This window comes from Salmo trutta, chromosome 23, assembly GCF_901001165.1.
Source record: "Salmo trutta chromosome 23, fSalTru1.1, whole genome shotgun sequence".
Classification (NCBI taxonomy): Eukaryota; Metazoa; Chordata; class Actinopteri; order Salmoniformes; family Salmonidae; genus Salmo; species Salmo trutta.
Genome location: NC_042979.1, coordinates 1,402,242 through 1,426,226, shown reverse-complemented (window position 1 = coordinate 1,426,226; position 23,985 = coordinate 1,402,242). Strand labels below are relative to the sequence as shown.

General features: G+C 43.3%; 1 protein-coding gene across 1 annotated transcript in view; it reads right to left on the bottom strand.

The window, feature by feature from the left end:
- The window catches only part of col27a1a (collagen, type XXVII, alpha 1a), a 292,078-nt gene that overhangs the window by 197,776 nt on the left and 70,317 nt on the right, over positions 1-23,985 (bottom strand). Inside the window, exons 6-7 of the mRNA XM_029708455.1 lie at positions 6,423-6,476; positions 6,206-6,259 (exon numbers count right to left, since the gene is read on the bottom strand). Coding sequence (XP_029564315.1) covers positions 6,206-6,259; positions 6,423-6,476 — 108 coding nt within the window. The remainder of the gene's footprint in view (positions 1-6,205; positions 6,260-6,422; positions 6,477-23,985) is intronic.

Below are 23,985 nucleotides of genomic sequence, written 5' to 3'. Positions count from 1 at the left end.
TTCCAATCGTTTCGTTCTGAACAGAACCATTCTTTTTTTTGTTCTGTTCCACTGTTCTGACCAGCAAAATAAAGTTCTGACAGGTTCGAACAACAAAATTCTGGTTTATATTGCTCAATAAAATATTCTTTAAAGATCCTTCGAAGTAAACTCTCATTGATCTTAATTTAACGAATACACCATAGAAATATGTTTCTGCTGGTGTCTTCGCCCCAAGACATTAGTGAGCATTGCACAATTGTTTGTGTTAGGGATCTAAATCTAAGATCCGTGTCATCACAAGAGGAACTTTAAAAACATCAGGCTTTTTTACATGATTTTTATTTTGGTAATTGTATTTCAGTTATACCTGAACCTGATTTAGATTTAGCATTTTTGCAGATGTATGCAATACTATTGTGGATAATCAGGGTTAATGGTAGATTGAATGCCTGGTACACTCCGGGGTCATTCATAAAAGAGATGATGCTTGGGTCAAGGCCAGGAACACAGGCTTAGGCCCGGACTGGCAAGCTTTAAAGCAACTGAGGAATCATTGTGTAAGACAAATCTTTCAGATTGTAATGGAACCTGGTTAAATTCTGTAAAACTGTCAAAAACCTAAAAGGGTTCTACTTCCTCCTCTCTGCCACAACAAATGAATTCAGACACTGGCCTCATTACAATTGAGCCCAGTGGCCTCCATAATCGATGCATTAATCACAATTTTATTTCAGTGGGTTATCTCTTTGAAAGCAGCGTTTGGAAATGCTGATCTGCTGTCAAGAATCCAGAGTTCATCTCAGCCTATGCTGCCCTTCAGTCCCTTGACTTTTTGGCCCTGATGGAGACATGGATCACCCCAGAGAACACTGCTACTCAAGCTGCACTTTCTTCATCTGACTACGTTTTCTCTCATAGTCCAGGAGCATCTGGTCGTCGCGGTGGTGGCACAGGTCTACTAATTTCTCCTAAATTGAGATTTTCAATTTTCTTCCTCTCTCAACTGTACATCTCCTCATTTGAATTCCATGCTGTCACTGTCAATTATCAACTCAAACTTATTATTGTCATCTATCGCCCACCATGTGCCCTTGGAGAGTTCCTCAATGAACCTGACACCTTGATAAGCTCATTTCCTGACGATGGCTCAACACTCTTTGTACTTGGCAACTTCAACCTCCCGACGTCTGCCTTCGATTCATTTCTTTCCAACTCTCTCTTTCCCCTACTTGCCTCTTTTGACCTCACCCTTTCCCAATCCACTCCAACTCACAAGGCACTCATAAGCTTGACCTCATCTTTAGTAGAGGCTGCTCGCCTACTAATCTCACTGCAACCCCCCTCCAGGTCTCTGATCACTGCTTTGTTTCCTTTTCTGTCTCCCTTTCCTCCAACCCTAACCACTCAGCCCCTACCCAGATGGTCACACAATATTTGCTCTCTTTCTCTAACTGCTCTCTCCTCTTCTCTTCTATCCTATCATATCTCCCTTCTGCTAAATCCTTCTCCCTCCTGTCTCCTGATTCAGCCTCTTCGACCCTACACTTTTCCCTTTCCGCATCCTATTACTCGCAATGTCTCCTTTCCTCGCGCCCTCCCCTCCTGCTCCGTGGCTGAGTGACTCATTGTGAGCTGACAGAACAGGGCTGCAGGCAGCTGAGGAAAACTAAACTTCCGGAGAACCTACCATCTCCTCCCTCTACGGACGACTTTGTCAACCACATTCAAAAGAAGGTTGACAACATCCACTACTCAATCCCTTAGCCTATTGAGTCCACTGGTCTCACTCACATATAATTACATTATGCCTTGACCTCTCTCTCCAGATGAAATCCTGTGACTTCTGAGGTCTGACTGCCCGACAATCTTCCTACTCGACCCCATCCCCCCATCCCCCCATCCCCTCCTCCCGTCCTCCTCACTTCTCTGTATCACAGAGGCCCTTTGCACTGCCAAAGCTGACTCTTTCTCCTCTGTTATCATCCTCCTAGATCTATCCGCTGCCTTCGACACCTTGAACCATCAGATCCTCCTCCTTACCCTCTCAGGGGTGGGCGTCTCTGCACACTTTTGGATTGCATCCGACCTGGTAGGCCACTCCTACCGGTTGAAATAGAGAGGATCTAAGTCTGCACCACATACTCTCACTACTGGTGTCCCTCAGGCCTCGGTTCTAGGCACTCTCCTCTTCTCTCTATATACCAAGTCACTCGGCGCCGACATATCCTCACATGGTCTATCCTATCATTGCTATTCAGATGACATTCAACTACTTTTCTCCTTCCCCCCTTCTGACACCCAGGTAGCGACATGCATCTTAGAGCGCCTGGCAGATATCTCAACTTGGATGTCGGCCCAACATCTCAACCTCGACAAGACAGAGGTGCTCTTCCTCCTGGGGAAGGCCTGCCCACTCAAAGACCACTACATCACGGTTGACAACTCCACAGTGTTGCACTCCCAGAGTGCAAAGCACCTTGGCATGACCCTGGACAACACCCTGTCGTTCTTTGCAAACATCAAAGCAATGACTCGCTCCTGCAGGTTCATGCTCTACAACATCTGTAGAGTACGACCCTACCTCACACAGAAAGCAGTGCAGGTCCTAATCCAGACACTTGTCTTCTCCTGGCTGGACTACTGCAGCTCACTGTTGGCTGGGCTCCCCGATTGTGAAATAAAACCCCTGCAACTTATCCAGAACGCTGCAGCATGCCTGGTTTTCAACCTTCCCAAGTTCACTCATGAAATAATAATAACAATAACTCTCATGAAATAAACTAATTAGGCCTTAATCTATGGCTATCACATGACTAGGCAGGGGCACAGCAAATCAGAATGAGTTTTTCCCCACAAATGGGCATTATTACAGAGAAATAATCATCAGCACCCCCTCCCCTCAGACAATCCCACAGGTGAAGAATCCGGATGTGGAGGTCCTGGGCTGGCGTGGTTACACGTGGTCTGCGATTGTGAGGCCGTTTGGATGTACTGCCAAATTCTCTGAAACAACATTGGTGGCGGCTTATGGTAGAGAAATGAAGATGAAATTCTCTGGGAACAGCTCTGGTGGACATTCCTGCAGTCAGCATGTCAATTGCACCCTCCCTCAAAACTTGAGACATCTGTGGCATTGTGCTGTGTGACAAAACTGCTCATTTTAGTTGCCTTTTATTGTCCCCAGCACAAGGTGCACCTGTGTTATGACCATGCTGTTTAATCAACTTCTTGATATGCCACACCTGTCACACCTGTCAGGTGGATGGATTATCTTGGCAAAGGAGAAATGCTCACTAACAGGGATGTAACAAATTTGTGCACATCATTTCAGAGAAATCATATTTTTGTGTATATGAACTTTTATTTCAGCTAATGAAACATGCGACCAAGATTTTACATGTTGCATTTTATTTTTGATCAGAATATTTTGAATGTAAACCAATCAGGGTTTAGGCCTGGATATAACACTAATACAGCAACCACTTTAGTTGTTAATAATTTTGTCAATGCTTTAGACACTAAAATTGAATGTGCTGCTTTGTTTGTGGACCTGTCAAAAGCTTTTGATACTGTTGATCATGCTATTTTATTCATGGTTATTCACGATTATCTTACAGACAGAACTCAGGCGATCATGATTGATGGGGTTAAGTCTGAATTTCTTGAAGCACATAAAGGTGTACCACAGGTGTCGATTTTGGGACCTGTTCTCTTCACTATTTATATAAACACCACAGGTCAATCTGTTAAACTTCATCTAAATGTGCATGATACTATTAAATATGCTACTGCCCCGACTGTTGATCTGGCTGTTTCAAAACCATAGTCAGATTTTATAGCAATTGTATGAAGGAATCGCTTGCTGATTTAGAACTTGTGCTGAACACAGGCAAAACTAAATACATGTTGTTTTTAAACTCTCATAAGAATGTTACAGATTAACTACATGTTCACTCATTAGATGGTTCGAACATATACAGTTGAAGTCGGAAGTTTACATACACTTAGATCATACATACAAAACTCATTAAAACTCGTTTTTCAACCACTCCACAAATGTTTTGTTAACAAACTATAGTTTTGGCAAGTTGGTTAGGACATCTACTTTATGCATGACACAAGGACATTTTTCAAACAATTGTTTACAGACAGATTATTTCAATTATAAACTCACTGTATCACAATTCCAGTGGGTCAGAAGTTTACATACACTAAGTTGACTGTGCTTTTAAACAGCTTGGAAAATTCCAGAAAATTATGTAATGGCTTTAGAAGCTTCTGATAGGCTAATTGACATCCTTTCAGTCAATTGGAGGTGTACCTGTGGATGTATTTCAATGCCTACCTTCAAACGGATTGCCTCTTTGCTTGACATCATGGGAAAATCAAAAGAAATCAGCCAAGACCTCAGAATTTTTTTTTGGACCTCCACAAGTCTGGTTCATCCTTGGGAGCAATTTCCAAACGCCTGAAGGTACCACATTCATCTGTACAAACAATAGTACCCGAGTATAAATACCATGGGACCACACAGCCGTCATACTGCTCAGGAAGGAGACGCGTTCTGTCTCCTAGAGATGAATGTACTTTGGTGGGAAAAGTGCAAATCAATCCCAGAACAACAGCAAAGGACCTTGTGAAGATGCTGGAGGAAACAGGTACAAAAGTATCTATATCCACAGTAAAACGAGTCTTATATCGACATAACCTTAAAGGTCGCTCAGCAACGAAGAAGCCACTGCTCCAAAACTGCCATAAAAAAACAAGACTACGGTTTGCACATGGGGACAAAGATTGTACTTTTTGGAGAAATGTCCTCTGGTCTGATGAAACAAAAATAGAACTGTTTGGCCATAAGGACCATCGTTATGTTTGGAGGAAAAAGGGGGTGGCTGGAAAGCCGAAGAACACCATCCCAACTGTGAAGCACGGGGGTGGCAGCATCATGTTGTGGGGGTGCTTTGCTGCAGGAGGGACTGGTGCACTTCACAAAATAGATGGCATCATGAGGAAGTAAAATGATGTAAATATATTGACGCAACATCTCAAGACATCAGTCAGGAAGTTAAAGCTTGGTCGCAAATGGGTCTTCCAAATGAACAATGACCACAAGCATATTTCCAAAGTTGTGGCAAAATTACTTAAGGACAACAAATTCAAGGTATTAGAGTGGCCATCACAAAGCCCTGACCTCAATCATATAGAACATTTGTGGGCAGACCTGACTCAGTTACACCAGCTCTGTCAGGAGGAATGGGCCAAAATTCACCCAACTTATTGTGGGAAGCTTGTGGAAGGCTACCCGAAACGTTTGACCCAAGTTAAACAATTTAAAGGCAATGCTACCAAATACTAATTCCAGCCAAAACCATTATCTCAGCCAATCATGGTTAGCGGCATGTATTTTTCCGTGGCTAAACCAGCTTGGCTCGTCATTTAACAATTTTATTCGTATTTACAGATGTCATAGCTTGTTATTAAGGCACATGAAAGTTCACATGTTCCAGAATTCATTTCTGCCAAAAAACGCATTTTGATAGAAAATAAATGTTGATGTTCAAATGCTTCGCCTTTGAAGTAGTGACATGCGACATTCGCCTAGTTTCCTGAAACAAGTCGCATATGTCTGATGTATTATCCCTTGACAACGTGTGCCTGTATTATAACAAATTCATGAATCTACTAAACTCATAATTTGTCCTCTCTATGAGGACAAGGGTTGTAGTTTACATTGTCATCAGAGAAGAGTCTTCCACACACACACACACACACACAGAGAATCCAATCCAACAGAACCTCCAAGTCCAAGTTCCGAGATCAATTTCCTAGAAGTATGAATCACCGCAGTCAAACCTTTCCTGCTCATTATGACACCAGTGACTTATAACAGTATGTCCCCCCCTCTCCACCCTGAGCCCCCCTCGTCCTGCTCCCTCCCTCTCCTTCATTCTGAACAAAACTGTAGCCGACCCAGCTGACACAGATTGTAGAAGTGGTGAGCACAGCAGAACCTCTGGCATGGGTCAGAACCTCATGGGTCTCCCAGTCACTGCCAGTTGTGACACAGCCTGGGACTGCGATGCAGTGCATCGAAAGAGAGAGAGACCCATTCCAGCTCACAACATGAGACTCCAGTAATATGGGCTTTCTGATGAGAAAGTAGTAAAGGATGAGAGGCAATGAGGTATAAAGCAAACAATAGGTGAGTGTCTGTCTCTCTTACCTTTCGACCAGCCTGGCCAATTAGTCCAACTTGGCCAAGAATGCCTGGGTCTCCCTGAAAGACAGTCAAACAAATGCATATAATCTTAATACACAACCTAGATTCAATTTAGACTAAACTTGAATAGAATATGACTTTATTGTATTTGATAAATAAACAGTTTGCTGGTCAGGGAACTGGTCAAGGTGAAGTTAGGAGAAGGGCGGGGGGGGCTTACCTTCTCTCCTTTAGCGGCTGTTCCAGATGAGAGACCAGGGTCTCCTTTCCTCCCCTGAGAAAAACACAGAGAAAGAGGACCAATTAGTGACACTAAAAAAACAAGCACACTTATTCACACTGACACATACAACCACCTAACAGTGATACTTGGTTATTTGGGCCTATTTTATCATACATAGATAAACGTTATGCAGTACCGCAGTGTGTACCTATACTGTAATTGCACTGCATTTACATGGATACTATCAATTGGGTTTGATATAAGGTATCATGAAGTGGGAACATAGGGTGGGAAAAAACTCCTCTCTTTACACATGGGAATGCTATGTTCATTACCTCATTTTTGACAGCTTTTGAGGTCTAATCAATTAATTAATCCCCATCTATCAATATGATTGTCACAAGACATGAGCAACAACCTGCTCAAACAGCTAGTGACCGGAGTGGAAGGAGTGAAAGCAACCCTCCCTGGACACATGGGAAACCTTATGATTGTAGCAGTCTTTTTGGGGTACCCCTCCTTGGAAAACCATATGGTTGTATCGGTTTCTTGAGGGTTAACCCATCTACAGACTGTCTCAGGATCACTCTGTGGTGAGATTTCTCCCCAGCGGCCTTCCTGCCAGACAAAACAAGGATTCATTGTTGGAGTAAAGAGAACAGTAATGGGTCTCTACACTTCAAAGCCGCAGGTCGGAAATTTAACTTATTGTATGGACTTCTTTTTCCCAAAGAGCTCCTGGGATTTACAATGTTTCTGTAATAAGGGGTGATGAAAGAGCACTATCGGGAAGCGCTCCTGCACATCAAACACTTTGAAAACGTTCTCTCAACACACCTGCTTAACGAAGTGAGCGGCTCTGACTGCACACCCCACCCCCCAAGCAACACCTAAGGCGTGTGTTTACAGAGGATAATTTATGTTGCTCAACTGGAGACATTGCTGCTTTGACGTACTACGTAAGCTAGTAGGCAGCAGCTACTCTACCTGGGGTCCAGCAAAATGAAAGCAGTAATACAATACATTCACAACAGACAGCAGTTGTACAGGACAAACATAAGTACAGGTATGCGTTTTCAGAATTGACATTATGTGTGTGCCCTCTGGCCCCTACTCTACTACCACATGTCTACAGTAAAACACAAAATCCATGTGTACCTGTGTGTATGCTATCGTGTGTATGTTATCGAGTGTGTGTGTATGTTATCGAGTGTGTGTGTGTGTTATCATGTGTGTGTGTGTTATCGTGTGTGTGTGTATGTTATCGTGTATGTGTATGTTATTGTGTGTGTGTATGTTATCGTGTGTGTATATGTTATCGTGTGTGTGTATGCATGTGTCTATGTCTATGTGTGTGTCTCTTCACAGTCCCCGCTGTTCCATTAGGTCTTTTTTTACATCAAATTTTACTACTTGCATCAGTTACTTGATGTGGAATAGAGTTCCATGTAGTCATTTCTCTATGTAGTATTGTGCACCTCCTATAGTCTGTTCTGGAGTTGGGGACTGTGAAGAGACCTCTGGTGGCATGTCTTGAGGGGTATGCATGGGTGTCCGAGCTGTGTGCCAGTAGTTCAATCAGACAGCTCGGTGCATTCATCATGGCACAAGCGCATTCGCACTGAGATGAACAACACAAATGAGGAAAAAGTTGGTGGATGTATTCTATAGATGTTTTAATTAAATGTATGAGTTTCATAACATCGCAGAAGGACCGCAGTTGTATAGGTATACTTTTTCAGAATTGACATTTTTACAAGTATTGGCTGATGTTGACTCAATGTTGCATAGCCACAGGAAGTATGGGTGTTGAAGGTGTTGCAGCACCCCCTGGTTGTGAAATGGTAAAACTGTAATTTGTGTTGCAGTAAAATAAAACATATAATGATTTATATAAATGATAATAGCATTGGGGTAGGGAATGGAAAAAAACATGGAATATTTATATATGGGGCCCATTCTGCATGGACAGCGCTCAGCTCTGTTTTGTAAACGGTGCGCTCATGATGTGCTCTTATCTATTCAGTTGTGGGGATTTGAGTCAGACACATGCTCTGCTGTACAATAGACAGTTTAGTTTGTGTTAAGTCATGTCTCTCTCTACTTCTCTGTCCTTCTCCCCTCTCTCTCTCCCTTTTCTCTTCTCTCCCACTTGTGGTAGATATCAAGTGATCTGGGGGGGGCAGGTAGCCTAGTGGTTAGAGAGTTGGGCCAGTAACTGAAAGGTTGCTGGATTGAATCCCTGAACTGACAAGGTAAAAAGCTTTTGTTCTGCCCCTGAACAAGGCAGTTAACCCACTGGTCCCCAGTAGGCTGTCATTGTAAATAAGAATTTGTTTTTAACTGACTTGCCAAGTTAAATAAAACTGGAGTAGTGCTCGCAATTAGATCTTCACTTCTGTTTTCTATTAGTTTACAATTCTAAACTTGTTGAAAAGGGAATGGAAACAATATCTAATAAGTAACATGGCATTCTCTAACCCTCAGCTCGCAGGCCTGCTCCTGCCCATAGCAAGCAACACAGTGCTGGGATCAGCCCAGTGAGTGGTGCTTTCCTCCCGCTGGTGCTGAATAGAGGTGAATGCTTTTCTCCACCTTTTGTCCATTTGTGCTCAGTTTTAATAGACACAATCTTAGTTACAACATCCCTCTCTTTATATTTCTCCATTGTAATTATGAAGTACAAAGACATTTGCACTCTGTTCACAACGGTCTTTTCCTAGGCACATAAGTTTCAAATTTGAGTTTCATGTTTGGGGAAGCTTACAATTTATCCTACCATTTCTACCGATCTGCGTGCCAGTTATGATTTTCATATGCGTATTTTCGGGGAACAGTTTCATATCAATAATAACGTTTTTGTTTTTCAAAATCATTGTCACATGGTTGAGAATACAAATCGTAATAAAAATGATAAAAATCAAAAAGTTAAAATGCCACAAATGGTGAGCACCAGCCTCTGTCATATGGACACATTGAAACATTCCCCAACCAGAAACCGTGGATTGATGGCAGCATTCGCGCAAAACTGAATGCGCAAACCACTGCTTTTAATCAGGGCAAAGTGACCGGAAACATGACCGAATATAAACAGTGTAGCTATTCCCTCCGCAAGGCAATCAAACAAGCTAAGTGTCAGTATAGAGACAAAGTAGAGTCGCAATTCAACGGCTCAGACACGAGAGGTATGTGGCAGGGTCTACAGTCAATCACGCACTACAAAACAAAAATCAGCCCCATCGAGGATCACGATGCCTTGCTACCAGACAGACTAAACAAGTTTTTTGCTCGCTTTGAGGACAATACAATGCCACTAACACGGCCCGCTACCAAAACTTGCGGGCTCTCCGTCACTGCAGCCAACGTGAGTAAAACATTTAAACGTGTTAACCCTCGCAAGGCTGCAGGCCCAGACGGCATCCCCAGCCCAATCCTCAGAGCATGCGCAGACCAGCTGGCTGGTGTGTTTACAGACATATTCAATCAATCCTTATCCCAGTCTGCTGTCCCCACATGGGAGGGCCACCATTGTTCCTGTTCCCAAGAAAGCTAAGGTAACTGAGCTAAATGACTACTGCCCTGTAGCACTCACTTCCGTCATCATGAAGTGCTTTGAGAGACTAGTCAAGGACCATATCACCTCCACCCTACCTGACACCCTAGACCCACTCCAATTTGCTTACCGACCCAATAGGTCCACAGACGACGCAATCGCCATCACACTGCACACTGCCCTAACCCATCTGGACAAGAGGAATACCTATGTAAGAATGCTGTTCATCGATTACAGCTCAGCATTTAACACCATAGTACCCTCCAAACTCGTCATTAAGCTCGTCATTAAGCACGCATCCAACTCAATCATCAAGTTTGCAGACGACACTACAGTGGTAAGCTTGATTACCAACAAAGACGAGATGGCCTACAGGGAGGAGGTTAGGGCCCTCGGAGTGTGGTGTCAGGAAAATAACCTCGTACTCAATGCCAACAAAACAAAAGAGATGATCGTGGACTTCAGGAAACAGCAGAGGGAGCAGCCCCCTATCTACATTGACAGGACAGTAGTGGAGAGGGTGGAGAGTTCTAAGTCCCTCGGCGTACACATCACGGACAAACTGAAATGGTCCACCCACACAGACAGCGTGGTGAAGAAGGCACAGCAGCGCCTCTTCAACCTCAGGAGGCTGAAGAAATTCGGCTTGTCACCAAAAACACTCACAAACTTTTACAGATGCACAATCGAGAGCATCCTGTCGGGCTGTATCACCGCCTGGTACGGCAACTGCTCCGCCCATAACCAGAAGGCTCTCCAGAGGGTAGTGAGGTCTGCACAACGCATCACCGGGTGCAAACTACTTGCCCTCCAGGACACCTACACCACCCGATGTCACAGGAAGGCCAAAAAGATCATCAAGGACAGCAACCACCCGAGCCACTGCCTGTACACCCCGCTAACATCCAGAAGACGAGGTCAGTACAGGTGCATCAAAGCTGGAACCGAGAGACTGAAAAACAGCTTCTATCTCAAGGCCATCAGACTGTTAAACAGCCATCACTAACATTGAGTGGCTGCTGCCAACATACTGACTCAACTCAAGCCACTTTAATAATGGGAAAATTGATGTAATCAATTTATCACTTGTCACTTTATATTATTTATATTAGATAATGTTTACATAACCTACATTATTCATCTCATATGTATATACTGTATGCCATACCATGTACTGCATCTTGCCATCTTGATGTAATTAGATGTATCACTAGCCACTTTAAACAATGCCACTTTATATAATGTTTTCATAACCTACATTACTCATCTCATAGGTATATACTGTACTCCATACCATCTATTACATCTTGCCTATGCCGTTCGGCCATCACTCATTTATATATTTTTATGTACATATTCGTATTCATTCCTTTACACTTGTGTGTACAAGGTAGTTGTTATGGAATTGGTAGATTACTTGTTAGATATTACTGCATGGTCGGAACTAGAAGCACAAGCATTTCGCTACACTTGGATTAACACCTGCTAACCATGTGTATGTGACAAATACATTTGATTTGATTTGATTTGGATCCATTGACAGCTAAAGAAATAAGAGGCAGCCTAGGCCAATGTAGCAGTAGGCCTTTAAAACTTCCATTGTCAACTAAGTAAAACTACATAAAGCCAACAAATAAACACAAAAAATGTCCTGATGAAAATGCAGGTTCTTTCATCTCTATATATATACTCCGCCTGTCTGCCTCCCTTTATGTCTGTGTTACTGGGTCCAGCCCAATGACTGTATAACAGACCTGCTGTTTTCAACTCTCTAGCGACAACAGGAGAAGTAGGGATACTCTGAATGATCGGCTATGAAAAGCCAACTGACCAGGCAGTGTCAGAGGAAGGCCCTAAAAATTGTTTGATTAGATTTGTATTATGAAGGTCCCAGTCCTAAGCTGTCACTTGTAGGTTCTTTCATCTCTCTATATAAACTCTGCCTTCTGCCTCCCTTTCTATCTCAAATCAAATTGTATTTGTCACATGCACCGAATACAACAGGTGTAGGTAGACCTTACAGTGAAATGCTTACTTTCAAGCCCTTAGCCAACAATGAAGTTTTAAGAAAATATCTAAAAAAAAAGTTTGAGATAAGAATAACAAATTATTAAAGAGCAGCAGTAAATAACAATAGCGGGGGCTATGTACAGAGTCAATGTGCCGGGGCACCGGTGTCGAGGTAAATGAGGTAATAGGTACATGTAGAGTAGGTAGAGTTATTAAAGTGACTATGCATAGATAATAACAGAGAGTAGCAGCAGCATTCCGGGGGGGGGGGGGGGGTAATGCAAAATAGTCTGGGTAGCCATTTGATTAGCTGTTAAGGAGTCTTATGGCTAAGGGGAAGAGCCTCTTGGACCAAGACTTGGCGCTCCGGTACAGCTTGCCGTGTGGTTGCAGAGAGGACAGTCTATGACTAGGGTGGCTGGAGTCTTTGACAATTTTTAGGGCCTTCCTCTGACACTGCCTGGTATAGAGGTCCTGGATGGCAGTAAGCTTGGCCCCTGTGATGTACTGGACCGTACGCACTACCCTCTGTAGTGCCTTGCGGTCAGAGGCCGAGCAGTTGCCATACCAGGCAGTGATGCAACCCGTCAGGATGCTCTCGATGGTGCAGCTGTACAACTTTGAGGACCTGAGTTACTGGGTCCAGCCCAATGACTGTATGACTGTGTATATGAAGGTGCAGCCCTAAGCTGTCGCTTGTTAGGTTCTTTCATCTCTCTATATATACTCCGCCTGCCTGCCTCCCTTTCTATCTGTGTTACTGGGTCCAGCCCAATGACTGTCACTTGTGAACTTGTAACATTGTATCAACTTGCCTATTCTGGGCCCTCAGAGTTTCCAACACCAGTGAGCACACCAGACACAGCTGTTTTTGCGCAATTGGAAATGTTTTCAGGGAGGCTATTTTATGACATTTCCACTGGATATACGGGATCCTCAGAGCATGATATTTTGCTCTTTCACACTGAGGCCTGGTGATTATCAAAGGGGAGAGTGTTGGAAAGATTTTTCAAATACTGTCAGGAAATATTATCATTCACTATAGATAAAAAAAATTATGATTTCATTGACATAGCTTATTATTAGTGATGGGTGAGTTAAAACAATCAGAACTCAGACATCCAGTTAGATATGGGCACTGTCACAAATATCTTCGTCTTCTGACGATAATGCGAAATCGTCATCGGAAAAGGTAGACCAATACGCAGCAGGTGTGCAGTTGTTCATTTTGAACATTTAATTAAATCAACACGAATACAAAACAACAAACAAGAAAACGAACGATAAACTGACAGTCCTGTTAGGTTTACACACACTAAACACGGAACAATCACCCACAAATAACAAACACAAACACACCCTAATATATGGGACTCTCAATCAAAGGCAGATAGACAACACCTGCCTTCAACTGAGAGTCCCAAACCCAATTAACCAAACATAGAACACACTCACCAGACTACACATAGAAATACATAAACATAGACCATCAACCAAAAACCAAAAACCCGGAAATACTAAATCAAACACCCTTTAAACAAACACACCACCCTGAACCACATAAAACAAATACCCTCTGCCACGTCCTGACCAAACTACAATACTAATTAACCCTTATACTGGCCAGGACGTGACAGGCACGCTCCGTCAACATTAAGAGGACAGAGAAACCAGACACATGCTCATTGCTCACATGGAGCGCTCCAAACAATTTTTTATATATTTTTTAAATATATTTTTATTTCACCATTATTTAACCTGTTGAGAACAATTTCTCATTTACAACTGCAACCTGGCCAAGATAAAGCAAAGCAGTGCGACAAAAACAACAATACAGAGTTACACATGGAAAAAACAAACATACAGTAAATAACACAATATAAAAAAAGTCTATATACAGTGTGTGCAAATGAGGTAAGATGTGTGCAAATGTAGTAAGATTAGGGAGGTAAGGCAATAAATAGGTCATGGAGGCAAAATAACTACAATTTAGCATTAACACTGGAGTGATAGATGTACAGATGATGATGTGCAAGTAGAGATACTGGGGTGCAAAAGAGCAAAAACTAAAAAAGAATAACAATATGGGGATGAGGTAGTTGGATGGGCTATTGACAGATGGGCTATGTACAGGTGCAGTGATCTGTAAGCTGCTCTGACAGCTGATGCTTAAAGTTAGAGAGGGAGATATAAGTCTCCAGCTTCAGTGGTTTTGGCAATTCGTTCCAGTCATTGGCAGCAGAGAACTGGAAGGAAAGGCGGCCGAAGAGGTGTTGGCTTTGGGGATGACCAGTGAAATATACCTGCTGGAGCGCGTGCTACGGTGGGTGTTGCTATGGTGACCAGTGAGCTGAGAGGGCGGGGCTTTACCTAGCAAAAGACTTATAGATGACCTGGAGCAAGTGGGTTTGGCGACGAATATGTAGCGAGGGCCAGCCAACGAGAGCGTACGGGCCGCAGTGGTGGGTAGTATATGGGGCTTTGGTGACAAAACGGATGGCACTGGAGTGTTGGAGGCTATTTTGTAAATGACATCGCCGAAGTCAAGGATCGGTAGGATAGTCAGTTTTACGAGGGTATGTTTGGCAGCATGAGTGAAGGAGGCTTTGTTGCGAAATAGGAAGCCGATTCTAGATTTAACTTTGGATTGGAGATGCTAAATGTGAGTCTGGAAGGAGAGTTTACAGTCTAACCAGACACCTAGGTATTTGTAGTTGTCCACATATTCTAAGTCAGAACTGTCCAGAGTAGCGATGCTCGACGGGCGGGCAGGTGCGGGCAGCGATCGGTTGAAGAGCATGCATTTAGTTTTACTAGCCTTTAAATGTAGTTGGAGGCCACGGAAGGAGTGTTGTATGACATTGAAGCTCGTTTGGAGGTTTGTTAACACAGTGTCCAAAGAAGGGCCATATGTATACAGAATGGCGTCGTAGAGGTGGATCAGAGAATCACCAGCAGCAAGAGCAACTGTCACGTCCTGACCCTTGTAAGAGGTCATTTGCCATAGTAGAGCGGTCAGGGCGTGACAGGTGGTTGTGTTGGGTGGTTTTGGGTTTTCTGTTTATAGGTGGGGTTTTCTAGTATTCTATTTCTATGTTTTGTTTTCCAGGTTTTGGCCGGGTATGGTTTCCAATCAGAGGCAGGTGTCTTTCGTTGTCTCTGATTGGAAGCCATACTTAGGCAGCCTGTTTTCCTTTGGGGTTTGTGGGTAGTTGTTTTCCGTTTTAGTCTTAGTACCTGACGGGACTGTTGTTGGTCGTTTTCTTGTTTTGTCAAGTGTCGTCATTAAAAGCATTGAAAATGAGTACTATCCACGCTGCGTCTTGGTCTCCATTTCATGACCCCTGTGACAGCAACATTTGGGCACAGACCTGGCTAGTATGACAGAACTCTGCAGGCCATCTCTGCAGTAGATTGCAACTCCACCCCCTTTGGCAGTTCGATTTTGACGGTAGGGGAAGACCCCCATGAAATGGACAACAATGAATGGCAACTTATTGGCATTGGGCGAACCATATACACAATCACAAATACTACTCAAATGGACGGCAGTTCATCAAAACCATATTGCAAGTGGAACATGGCAAGGGCCAAGTGTCATACCTCAAAAATCCCGAGCGCGCTCCACCGTAGATTTTCCTATGGCAAATGGTCACTAAGTTGGTCCCATGGGTGAAATTTTGAAAAAAGAAAAATTATAAATTATAAAACCTCAAAAAAGTGCTTTTTGGACCGTTTTTTTGTGTCAATTATACATATGTAATAACCGTATGAACATACATTTGTCTTATTTTATTGAGTTTGTCCATAAGGCCTATGTTTGGTCCATTTGCAAAATATGTTCATAGGAAGTCGGCTTCCGAACCCAAAAGTCAGTGAACCATGGCCAAATGTCATAAGAAATGTCCAAATGCCATACATAAGTATTGAAAGTACCAAATCAGGATGTTATGTCCATTTGCCATATTTGATCATAGGAAGTTGGCTTCCGAACCCAAAAGTCAGTGAACCATGTCCAAATTGCATAAGAAATGTCCAAATGGCATTTATACTGACCAAATGATATATATCACTATGTTAAGCCCTGAATCAACCTAGAAGGTCTATTTGTCATGTTTGATCATGGGAAGTAAGAATTCCTCATTGATGTTGATTTCAGCCTGTCCATTTGGTGATGCAGAAAATCCCTCATTAAATAAATTGGAAATGGACAAATTTATGTCGTTTTTTGATGGGATGGGCACGGGTGGGGGGTGCTCCCTACCCGGCCATGGACCCCTTGCACCCCCTTAAAGGCATTAAAAAAAATATGTAAAAAATTTGCTCCTGGTAACCCGTTCAGATTACCAGGTGCACGGCTGTACATTTGCAATGTCTTACAATGGGCATTTACCATCACGAATTTGACGTGCTCTAATATACTGCACAAATGCCCAATTGACTGGCTTTTTGAACTCAGGATGGCCTAGCAGTGATAGTGGTTCCTCTCCATTGCTAATTGATGTTGATTTCAGCCTGTCCATTTGGTGATGGTAAATCCCTCATTAAATACATTGGAAATGTACTGTCTATTTGCAATGTCTTACAATGGGCATTTACCATCATGAATTTCACATGCTCTAATATACTGCAGAAATGCCCAATTGACTGGCCTGTTGAACTCGGGATGGCCGAGCAGTGACAGTGGTTCCTCTCCATCGTTCGTCATTTTCGCGATATTCAAAATTAATTGAAGTCCTTGCAAATGGACGAGGCTGTTTCTCGGCCTGAGAACCTCCTAGAGCCACATAACTCACTGTGCACTACCGACTTAAGCTCTAGAACAGGTTTCTAAAGTTTCAGAGTTCTAGGTCTGACAGTTATTTGATGGTGAAAACACTGGTGTGGGGCTTACAGACACACAGAGCCTGCAATAGATATTGTGTGTCTGAAAGCCCCACACTGGCTGTTTGTGTGTGTGAGTTTTTTCTTGGACATCTGATGGGAGAAATGGCTGATTTTCAGTTCATGAGGGTTGCTTAATCACACATATGACATTTTGGAAAGATGTGACCTTTTTAACCCTTCAAACAGCCTCTATGGCCCCAATTTAAGGCACTTCCTGTTATCACAGGTAGCTGACAGTAGACACATATCCTCATTGGGGTAGGCTTTTACAGAATCCTGAGTTTCAAGTCTTTACGTTAAGAACTGACTGATTTACAGAGGGTTGAATGCAGTATGTTTACCTAACTGCAGGTTGTGAAATCAAAACCACTTTTAGGGTGAATTTAACCACTTCCGGTTGCTCCAGGAATCTTAGAATCAACACAGCCTTAACGGTTCTGCAGCTGTCACCCAAAAGCACCTGAAATTTAGGTCAGGCTTCATTTTGGGACTATTTTTTTGCACAGTCGCTGCGGTCAGACCGAGCGAACTACAGTCAAGTGGGCTATCTCGTTGAACTTGGCACGGCCTAGGGACTATGGTGATGCCATTTGTTTCCCTTTCTGTGATGATTTAAGCCTCCCCATTTGACGATTTCAGCCCTTTTTGAAGGTAAAGTTCACATTTCTGCTTTAAGATATGAAGGGGACAATTCAATCTTTTCATGTTGATATCTGTAGAGGTACAGGTGACCCTGAACATGTGGTAAAAGGAATTTTGAAAATGGCCTGCACAGAAGCAGAGTTAGAGCATAACCTGTAAACCCATGTTATCCTTAGGGAGAAACTCGCATGTGTCAGACTACATGAACCGGTGCACGCAGCTAGAATAACTCTGTGGCTTGTACACCCCAACCTCTCCGCGATGAGCCCATCGAAAACGGCGTCTCTGTGTGACCCAAAGGCCGCAATATGTCCAAAGCATCATTAAATCACTACAAGTCAGGCTTCATTTGCACGGTCGCTGCGGTCAGACAGAGTGAGCTACGGTCAAGTGGGGCATGTCCTTGAACTCGGCATGGCCTAGAGACTACAATGATGCCATTTGCCAACACTTTTAGTGTTGATTTCAGTCTGTCGATATGTTGATGGTTCATCACTGTTTAAACTTATTGCAAACGGACAAAAGTCAGGCATCAAGTCAGCGTCCATCAGTCAATAAGATATTATTCTACACCAAACTGATACATACTGACACCAAACCCACGCTTAGAAGCCAACTATCACATATTTCAGAGCAGGCCCAAAATTCACAGTGCCTTCTGTTTAAACCATAATAAACACGTAGTTACGTTCTAGCTGTGGGTCCAGTTCTGACATTATGTGTAGCCTAGCTGAGGCGACCCCGAATCCCGAGTTTTGGCTCGATAGGTCATTCGGAGCCGGAGCAGAGACCTTAATTAGTGCTGAAAATGCACTTTGTCCAGGCATTGCTACGGGGTCCCTGAAAGAGCTATCGGACAGAAACTTTAGGGTCCGTCTCTATGGGCCGAGGCGGTTTCAATGCCCCTAGTCTTGTGATTCTGGGACTTTTCTAAATGTCGTCATTTTCGCGATGTTCAAAATTAACCTCTATGGGACCGGCGGGACGAATTCGTCCCACCTACGTAACAGCCAGTTGAATCCTGTGGCGCGATTTTCAAAACGTTTGAAATGCTATTACTTCAATTTCTCAAACATATGACTATTTTACAGCTATTTAAAGACAAGACTCTCGTTAATCTAACCACACTGTCCGATTTCAAAAAGGCTTTACAACGAAAGCAAAACATTAGATTATGTCAGCAGAGTACCCAGCCAGAAATAATCAGACACCCATTTTTCAAGCTAGCATATAATGTCACAAAAACCCAGAAGACAGCTAAATGCAGCACTAACCTTTGATGATCTTCATCAGATGACACACCTAGGACATTATGTTATACAATACATGCATGTCTGTTCAATCAAGTTCATATTTATATCAAAAACCAGCTTTTTACATTAGCATGTGACGTTCAGAAAAAGCATACCCCCCGCAAACTTCCGGGGAATTTACTAACAATTTACTAAATTACTCACGATAAACGTTCACAAAAAGCATAACAATTATTTTAAGAATTATAGATACATTACTCCTCTATGCACTCGATATGTCCGATTTTAAAATAGCTTTTCGGATGAAGCACATTTTGCAATATTCTAAGTACATAGCCCAGCCATCACGGGCTAGCTATTTAGACACCCACCCAGTTTAGCCTTCACCAAAATCACATTTCCTATAAGAAAAATGGTCTTACCTTTCGTGTTCTTCGTCAGAATGCACTCCCAGGACTTCTACTTCAATAACAAATGTAGGTTTGGTCCCAAATAATCCATAGTTATGTTCCATCAGCGACGTTTTGTTCGTGCGTTCTAGACACTATCAGAATGGTAAATCACGGTCTTGCGCATGGCGCATAACGTGACAAAAAAATTCTAAATATTCCATTACCGTACTTCGAGGCATGTCAACCGCTGTTTAAAATCAATTTTTTTGCCATTATTCTTGTAAAAAAGCAATAATATTCCGACCGGGAATCTGCAATTAGCTAAACAGCCGAAGGAAAATACTGCACGGGGTCGAATCGGGCACGCGCCTAATTCCATTGTCCTCTGATGGGCCGCTTGGAAAAGGCGATAATGTGTTTCAGCCTGAGGCTGCCTCGTCATCGTTCATGTTTTTCCCGGGCTCTGAGAGCCTATTGGAGCCGTAGGAATTGTCACGTTACAGCTAAAATCCTGACTCTTCAATAAACAGAAGCAAGAACATGAACTTCCTGCATGAAACCTTCTCAGGTTTTTGCCTGCCATAGGAGTTCTGTTATACTCACAGACACCATTCAAACAGTTTTAGAAACTTTAGGGTGTTTTCTATCCATATATAATAAGTATATGCATATTCTAGTTACTGGGTAGGATTAGTAACCAGATTAAATCGGGTACGTTTTTTATCCGGCCGTGTAAATACTGCCCCCTAGCCCCAACAAGTTAATTGAAGTCATTGCAAACAGACAAAGCTGTTTCTCGACCGGAGAACCTTCTAGAGCCACAGAACTCACCGTGAACTATCGACTTAAGCTCTAGGTCTGAGCTTAAGTTTCAGAGCTCTAGGTCTGACGGTTCTTTGATAGTTCGAACGCAGGTAACTTTTGCAGGCTGTGTGTCTGTAAGCCTGACACTGTGTCACTCCCCATTGACTGTGTGAGTTCAGAAAATCACAGAAAATCACAGAAATCACATAGAGCTCCGAAACCGGCCTTAATGGATTCGTCTGAACACGCCGCAACTGGATCTATAACTTTGTGGGAAAAAACATTTCTTTAACCATCACCAAACGGACATTTAATTATTTCTCGTAAAGTACGATAGATAAATAGCTGGTTATTTTTTTCCTTACACCGTAGGTTTATGTACTTAGCCGTGAAGCGGTCAAATTAGCGCTGTATTACCGTTTTTGACCTTCAATCCCAGAAAATGGGCCTTAAATCAAAAAGCGTTGAGGCCTCGACGCCATCTTGTTTCTGGGCTAAAAGACCCTTTGCCCAAACCTGTGCTCATGAGTTTCGTCTTCGAAGTCTTTTCCGTTTAGGAGAAACAGCCATGTCCGTTTGGTGATGTTTTGTCCATTTGCAATAAGCAGCCAGTCGCCGTCTGGTGGAATTTTCCGGTACAGCGGAAAAATGACCAAAAATGTTACATTTTATAAAACGGAAACCAAATTTCCAAGAGACTTTATTTGATGACTTCGCGGAAGATCTGGCCCTGGGGCACGACCTGAGACCATCGGCCTATTTTAATAACACTCGCAGACGTCTAGTAAGGGACCGTACATTTGCAATATGGAGATCCTCATCAACCATACGTGTAATGCCACCAGCGTCGCTCATGTAGGAAAATGTTGTAGTTGGGGATGGAAATTTCTGAATTTTTGGTGGCCTTCCTAAGCCAGGATGCAGACAGTGTGCTAAAGCAGCGAATAAAACAAACTTAGGGGGGAGGCTTCTAATGTGAACATGCATTAAATCAAGGCTTTTACAGTTACAGAAGTCAACAAATGAGAGTGCCTGGGGCCTGGGAATAGGTGTGGTGCTGGGGTCTACAGGGCCTGGGTTAACCTCTACATCACCAGAGGAACAGAGGAGGAGTAGGATAAGGGTAGGGCTAAAGGCTATAAGAACTGGTTGTCTAGTGCGTTGGGAATAGAGAATAAAAGGAGCAGATTTCTGGGCGTGGTGGAATAGATTCAGGGCATAATGTACAGACAAGGGCATGGTAGGATGTGAGTACAGTGGAAGTAAACCTAGGCATTGAGTGACGATGCGAGCGGTAGTATCTCTGGAGGCACCAGTTAAGCCAGGTGAGGTCTCCGCATGTGTGGGGGGTGGGGCAAAAGAGCTATCTAAGGCATGTAGGGCAGGGCTGGGGGCTCTACAGTGAAATAAAACAATAATAACTAACCTAAACCCCAGTAGACAAGGCATATTGACATTAGGGAGAGACATGTATAGCCGAGTGATCATAGGGTCCAATGAGCAGCAATAGGTGGGTCAGGCAGCCATTCGGTAGTCGCTACTACACTAGGCAAGCTGGAGACATGGCGATTCAGACAGCTAGTGGGCCGGGGCTAGCAGATGGGTCTACAGTGACGTTGCAACGGAAAAGGCTGTTGAAACCTTGGACGATTACGTCGGCAGACCAGTCGTTATGGATCGCCGGGGCTCCGTGTCGGCAAAAAGGGTCCAGGCCAATTGGTATTGTAGCCCAATAATTAGCTGGTAGACCTCTTTGGCTATCCAGGAGATGGGCCTAGCTCGGGGCTAGCTCAAGGATAACTGGTGCTTGCTTCGGGACAGAGACGTTAGCCAGCAGTAGCCACTCAGGTTGCAGCTAGCTAGCTGCGATGATCCGGTGTACTGGTCCAGAGCTTGCAGTAGGAATCCGGTGATGTGGTAGAGAAAAATCAGTCCAATATGCTCTGGGTTGAAATTGCGCTGTGCCGACTGGCAGGTATTGACCGAGCCGAAGCTAGCTGGTTGTTGTTAATTAGTTAGCTAGTTGGTGTCCATGTTAGTTAGGTAGCAAGTTAGCTGGCTAGCTTCTGATGGGGGTTCTGGTTCTAAAGTATAAAAATAGCAGATCTGCACCACATTGGGTGAGACGGGATGCAGGAAAGTATATTCAGTCCGTAGATGGAAAGAGTGATTAAAATATATACAAAATCTATACGGAAAAAATGAGGAAAAACGATTAATTCCACGAGACAAGACAAACACACGTCCAAGACAAACGCAAGAATTGGCGGGAGACAGCTCAGCGCATTCTGGAGAGAGACACAATATCTTCTTCTTGGTTTAACATGTCAAATTATTCAAAACACATTATCTTCACACATATTTTAGATGCATTGCTTTTCACTGGCAGCCGCATCTCAAACAGCCAGACGCTGCCCGAATTGCATATAGGCCTACATGCTTATGATTTGAAACAATCCACAGCTTTAAAAGAAGATAATGATAATCTGTGGCTAAATCATGCTCTCTGGTGAAGTATATTGGATGATTTGTAAAAGGCCTTACAAATTACATTCTGCATAATGGCACAGCTTTACATTAACTTTACTGTGGGAAAGTTGATATGCTTCAGTTTGTTGCCATATGACTGATTTCACATTTGTCTCCAGCGATTATATGGTAAAATATATCTAAAACAAGTGTAATATATATTTACAACTCCAAAACAGATTACTAATTTACCTACAGTTGAAGTCGGAAGTTTACATACACTTAGGTTAGAGTCATTAAAACTCGTTTTTCAACCATTCCACAAATTTCTTGATAAACTGTAATTTTGGCATCTTGGTTAGGACATCAACTTTGTGCATGACACAAGTAATTTTTCCAACAATTCTTTACAGACAGATTATTTCACTTATAATTCACTGTATCACAATTCCAGTGGGTCAGAAGTTTACAAACACTAAGCTGACTGTGCCTTTAATTTCCAAATGCCTGAAGGTACTGAATTCCTTATTAAGTGCACTGACGACGTCGTCCCCACAATGACCATACATGCATATCCCAACCAGAAGCCATGGATTAAAGGCAACATCCACTCTGAGCTAAAGGCTAGAGCTGCCGCTTTCAAGGAGCTGGACACAAATTCGGATGCTTAAAATAAATCTCACTACGCCCTCCGACGAACCATCAAAAATGTAAAGCATCAATAGAGGGCCAAGATGGAATCCTACTAAATCGGTTCTGATGCTCGTCGGATGTGGCAGGGCTTGCAAACTATCATGGATTACAAAGGGAAACCCAGCTGCGAGCTGTGCAGTGACGCAAGCCAACCAGACGAGCTAAATGCCTTCTATGCTCGCTTCGAGGCAAGCAACACTGAACCATGCATGAGAGCACCAGCTGTTCCAGACGACTGTGTGATCACGCTCTCCGTAGCCAATGTGAGTAAGACCTTTAAACAGGTCCAAACAGATTACCAGGACGTGTATTCAGAGCATGCGATGACCAGCTGGGAAGTGTCTTCACTGACATTTTCAACCTCTCACAGACTGTAATACCTAAATGTTTCAAGCAGACCACCATAGTCCTTGTGCCCAAGAATGCCAAGGTAAACTGTCTAAATGACTATCACCCCATAGCACTCACATCTGTAGCCATGAAATGCTTTGAAAGGCTGGCCATGGCTCATATCAACAGAATCAGACACCCTGGACCCACTCTAATTCGCATATGCCCCGACAGATCTACAGATGATTCCAACTCTATTGCACTCCACAGTGCTCTTACCCACCTGGAGAAGAAGAACACCTATGTAATGCTGTTCATTGACTACAGCTCAGCATTCAACACCATAGTGCACTCCAAGCTCATCACTAAACTAAGGACCTGGGATTAAACACCTCTCTCTGCAATTGGATCCTGGACTTCCTGACGGGCTGTCCCCCAGGTGGTGAGTATAGGCAACAACACATCTGCCATGCTGACCCTCAGCATGGGGGCCTCTCAGGGGTGCGTGCTTAGTCCCCTCCTGTATT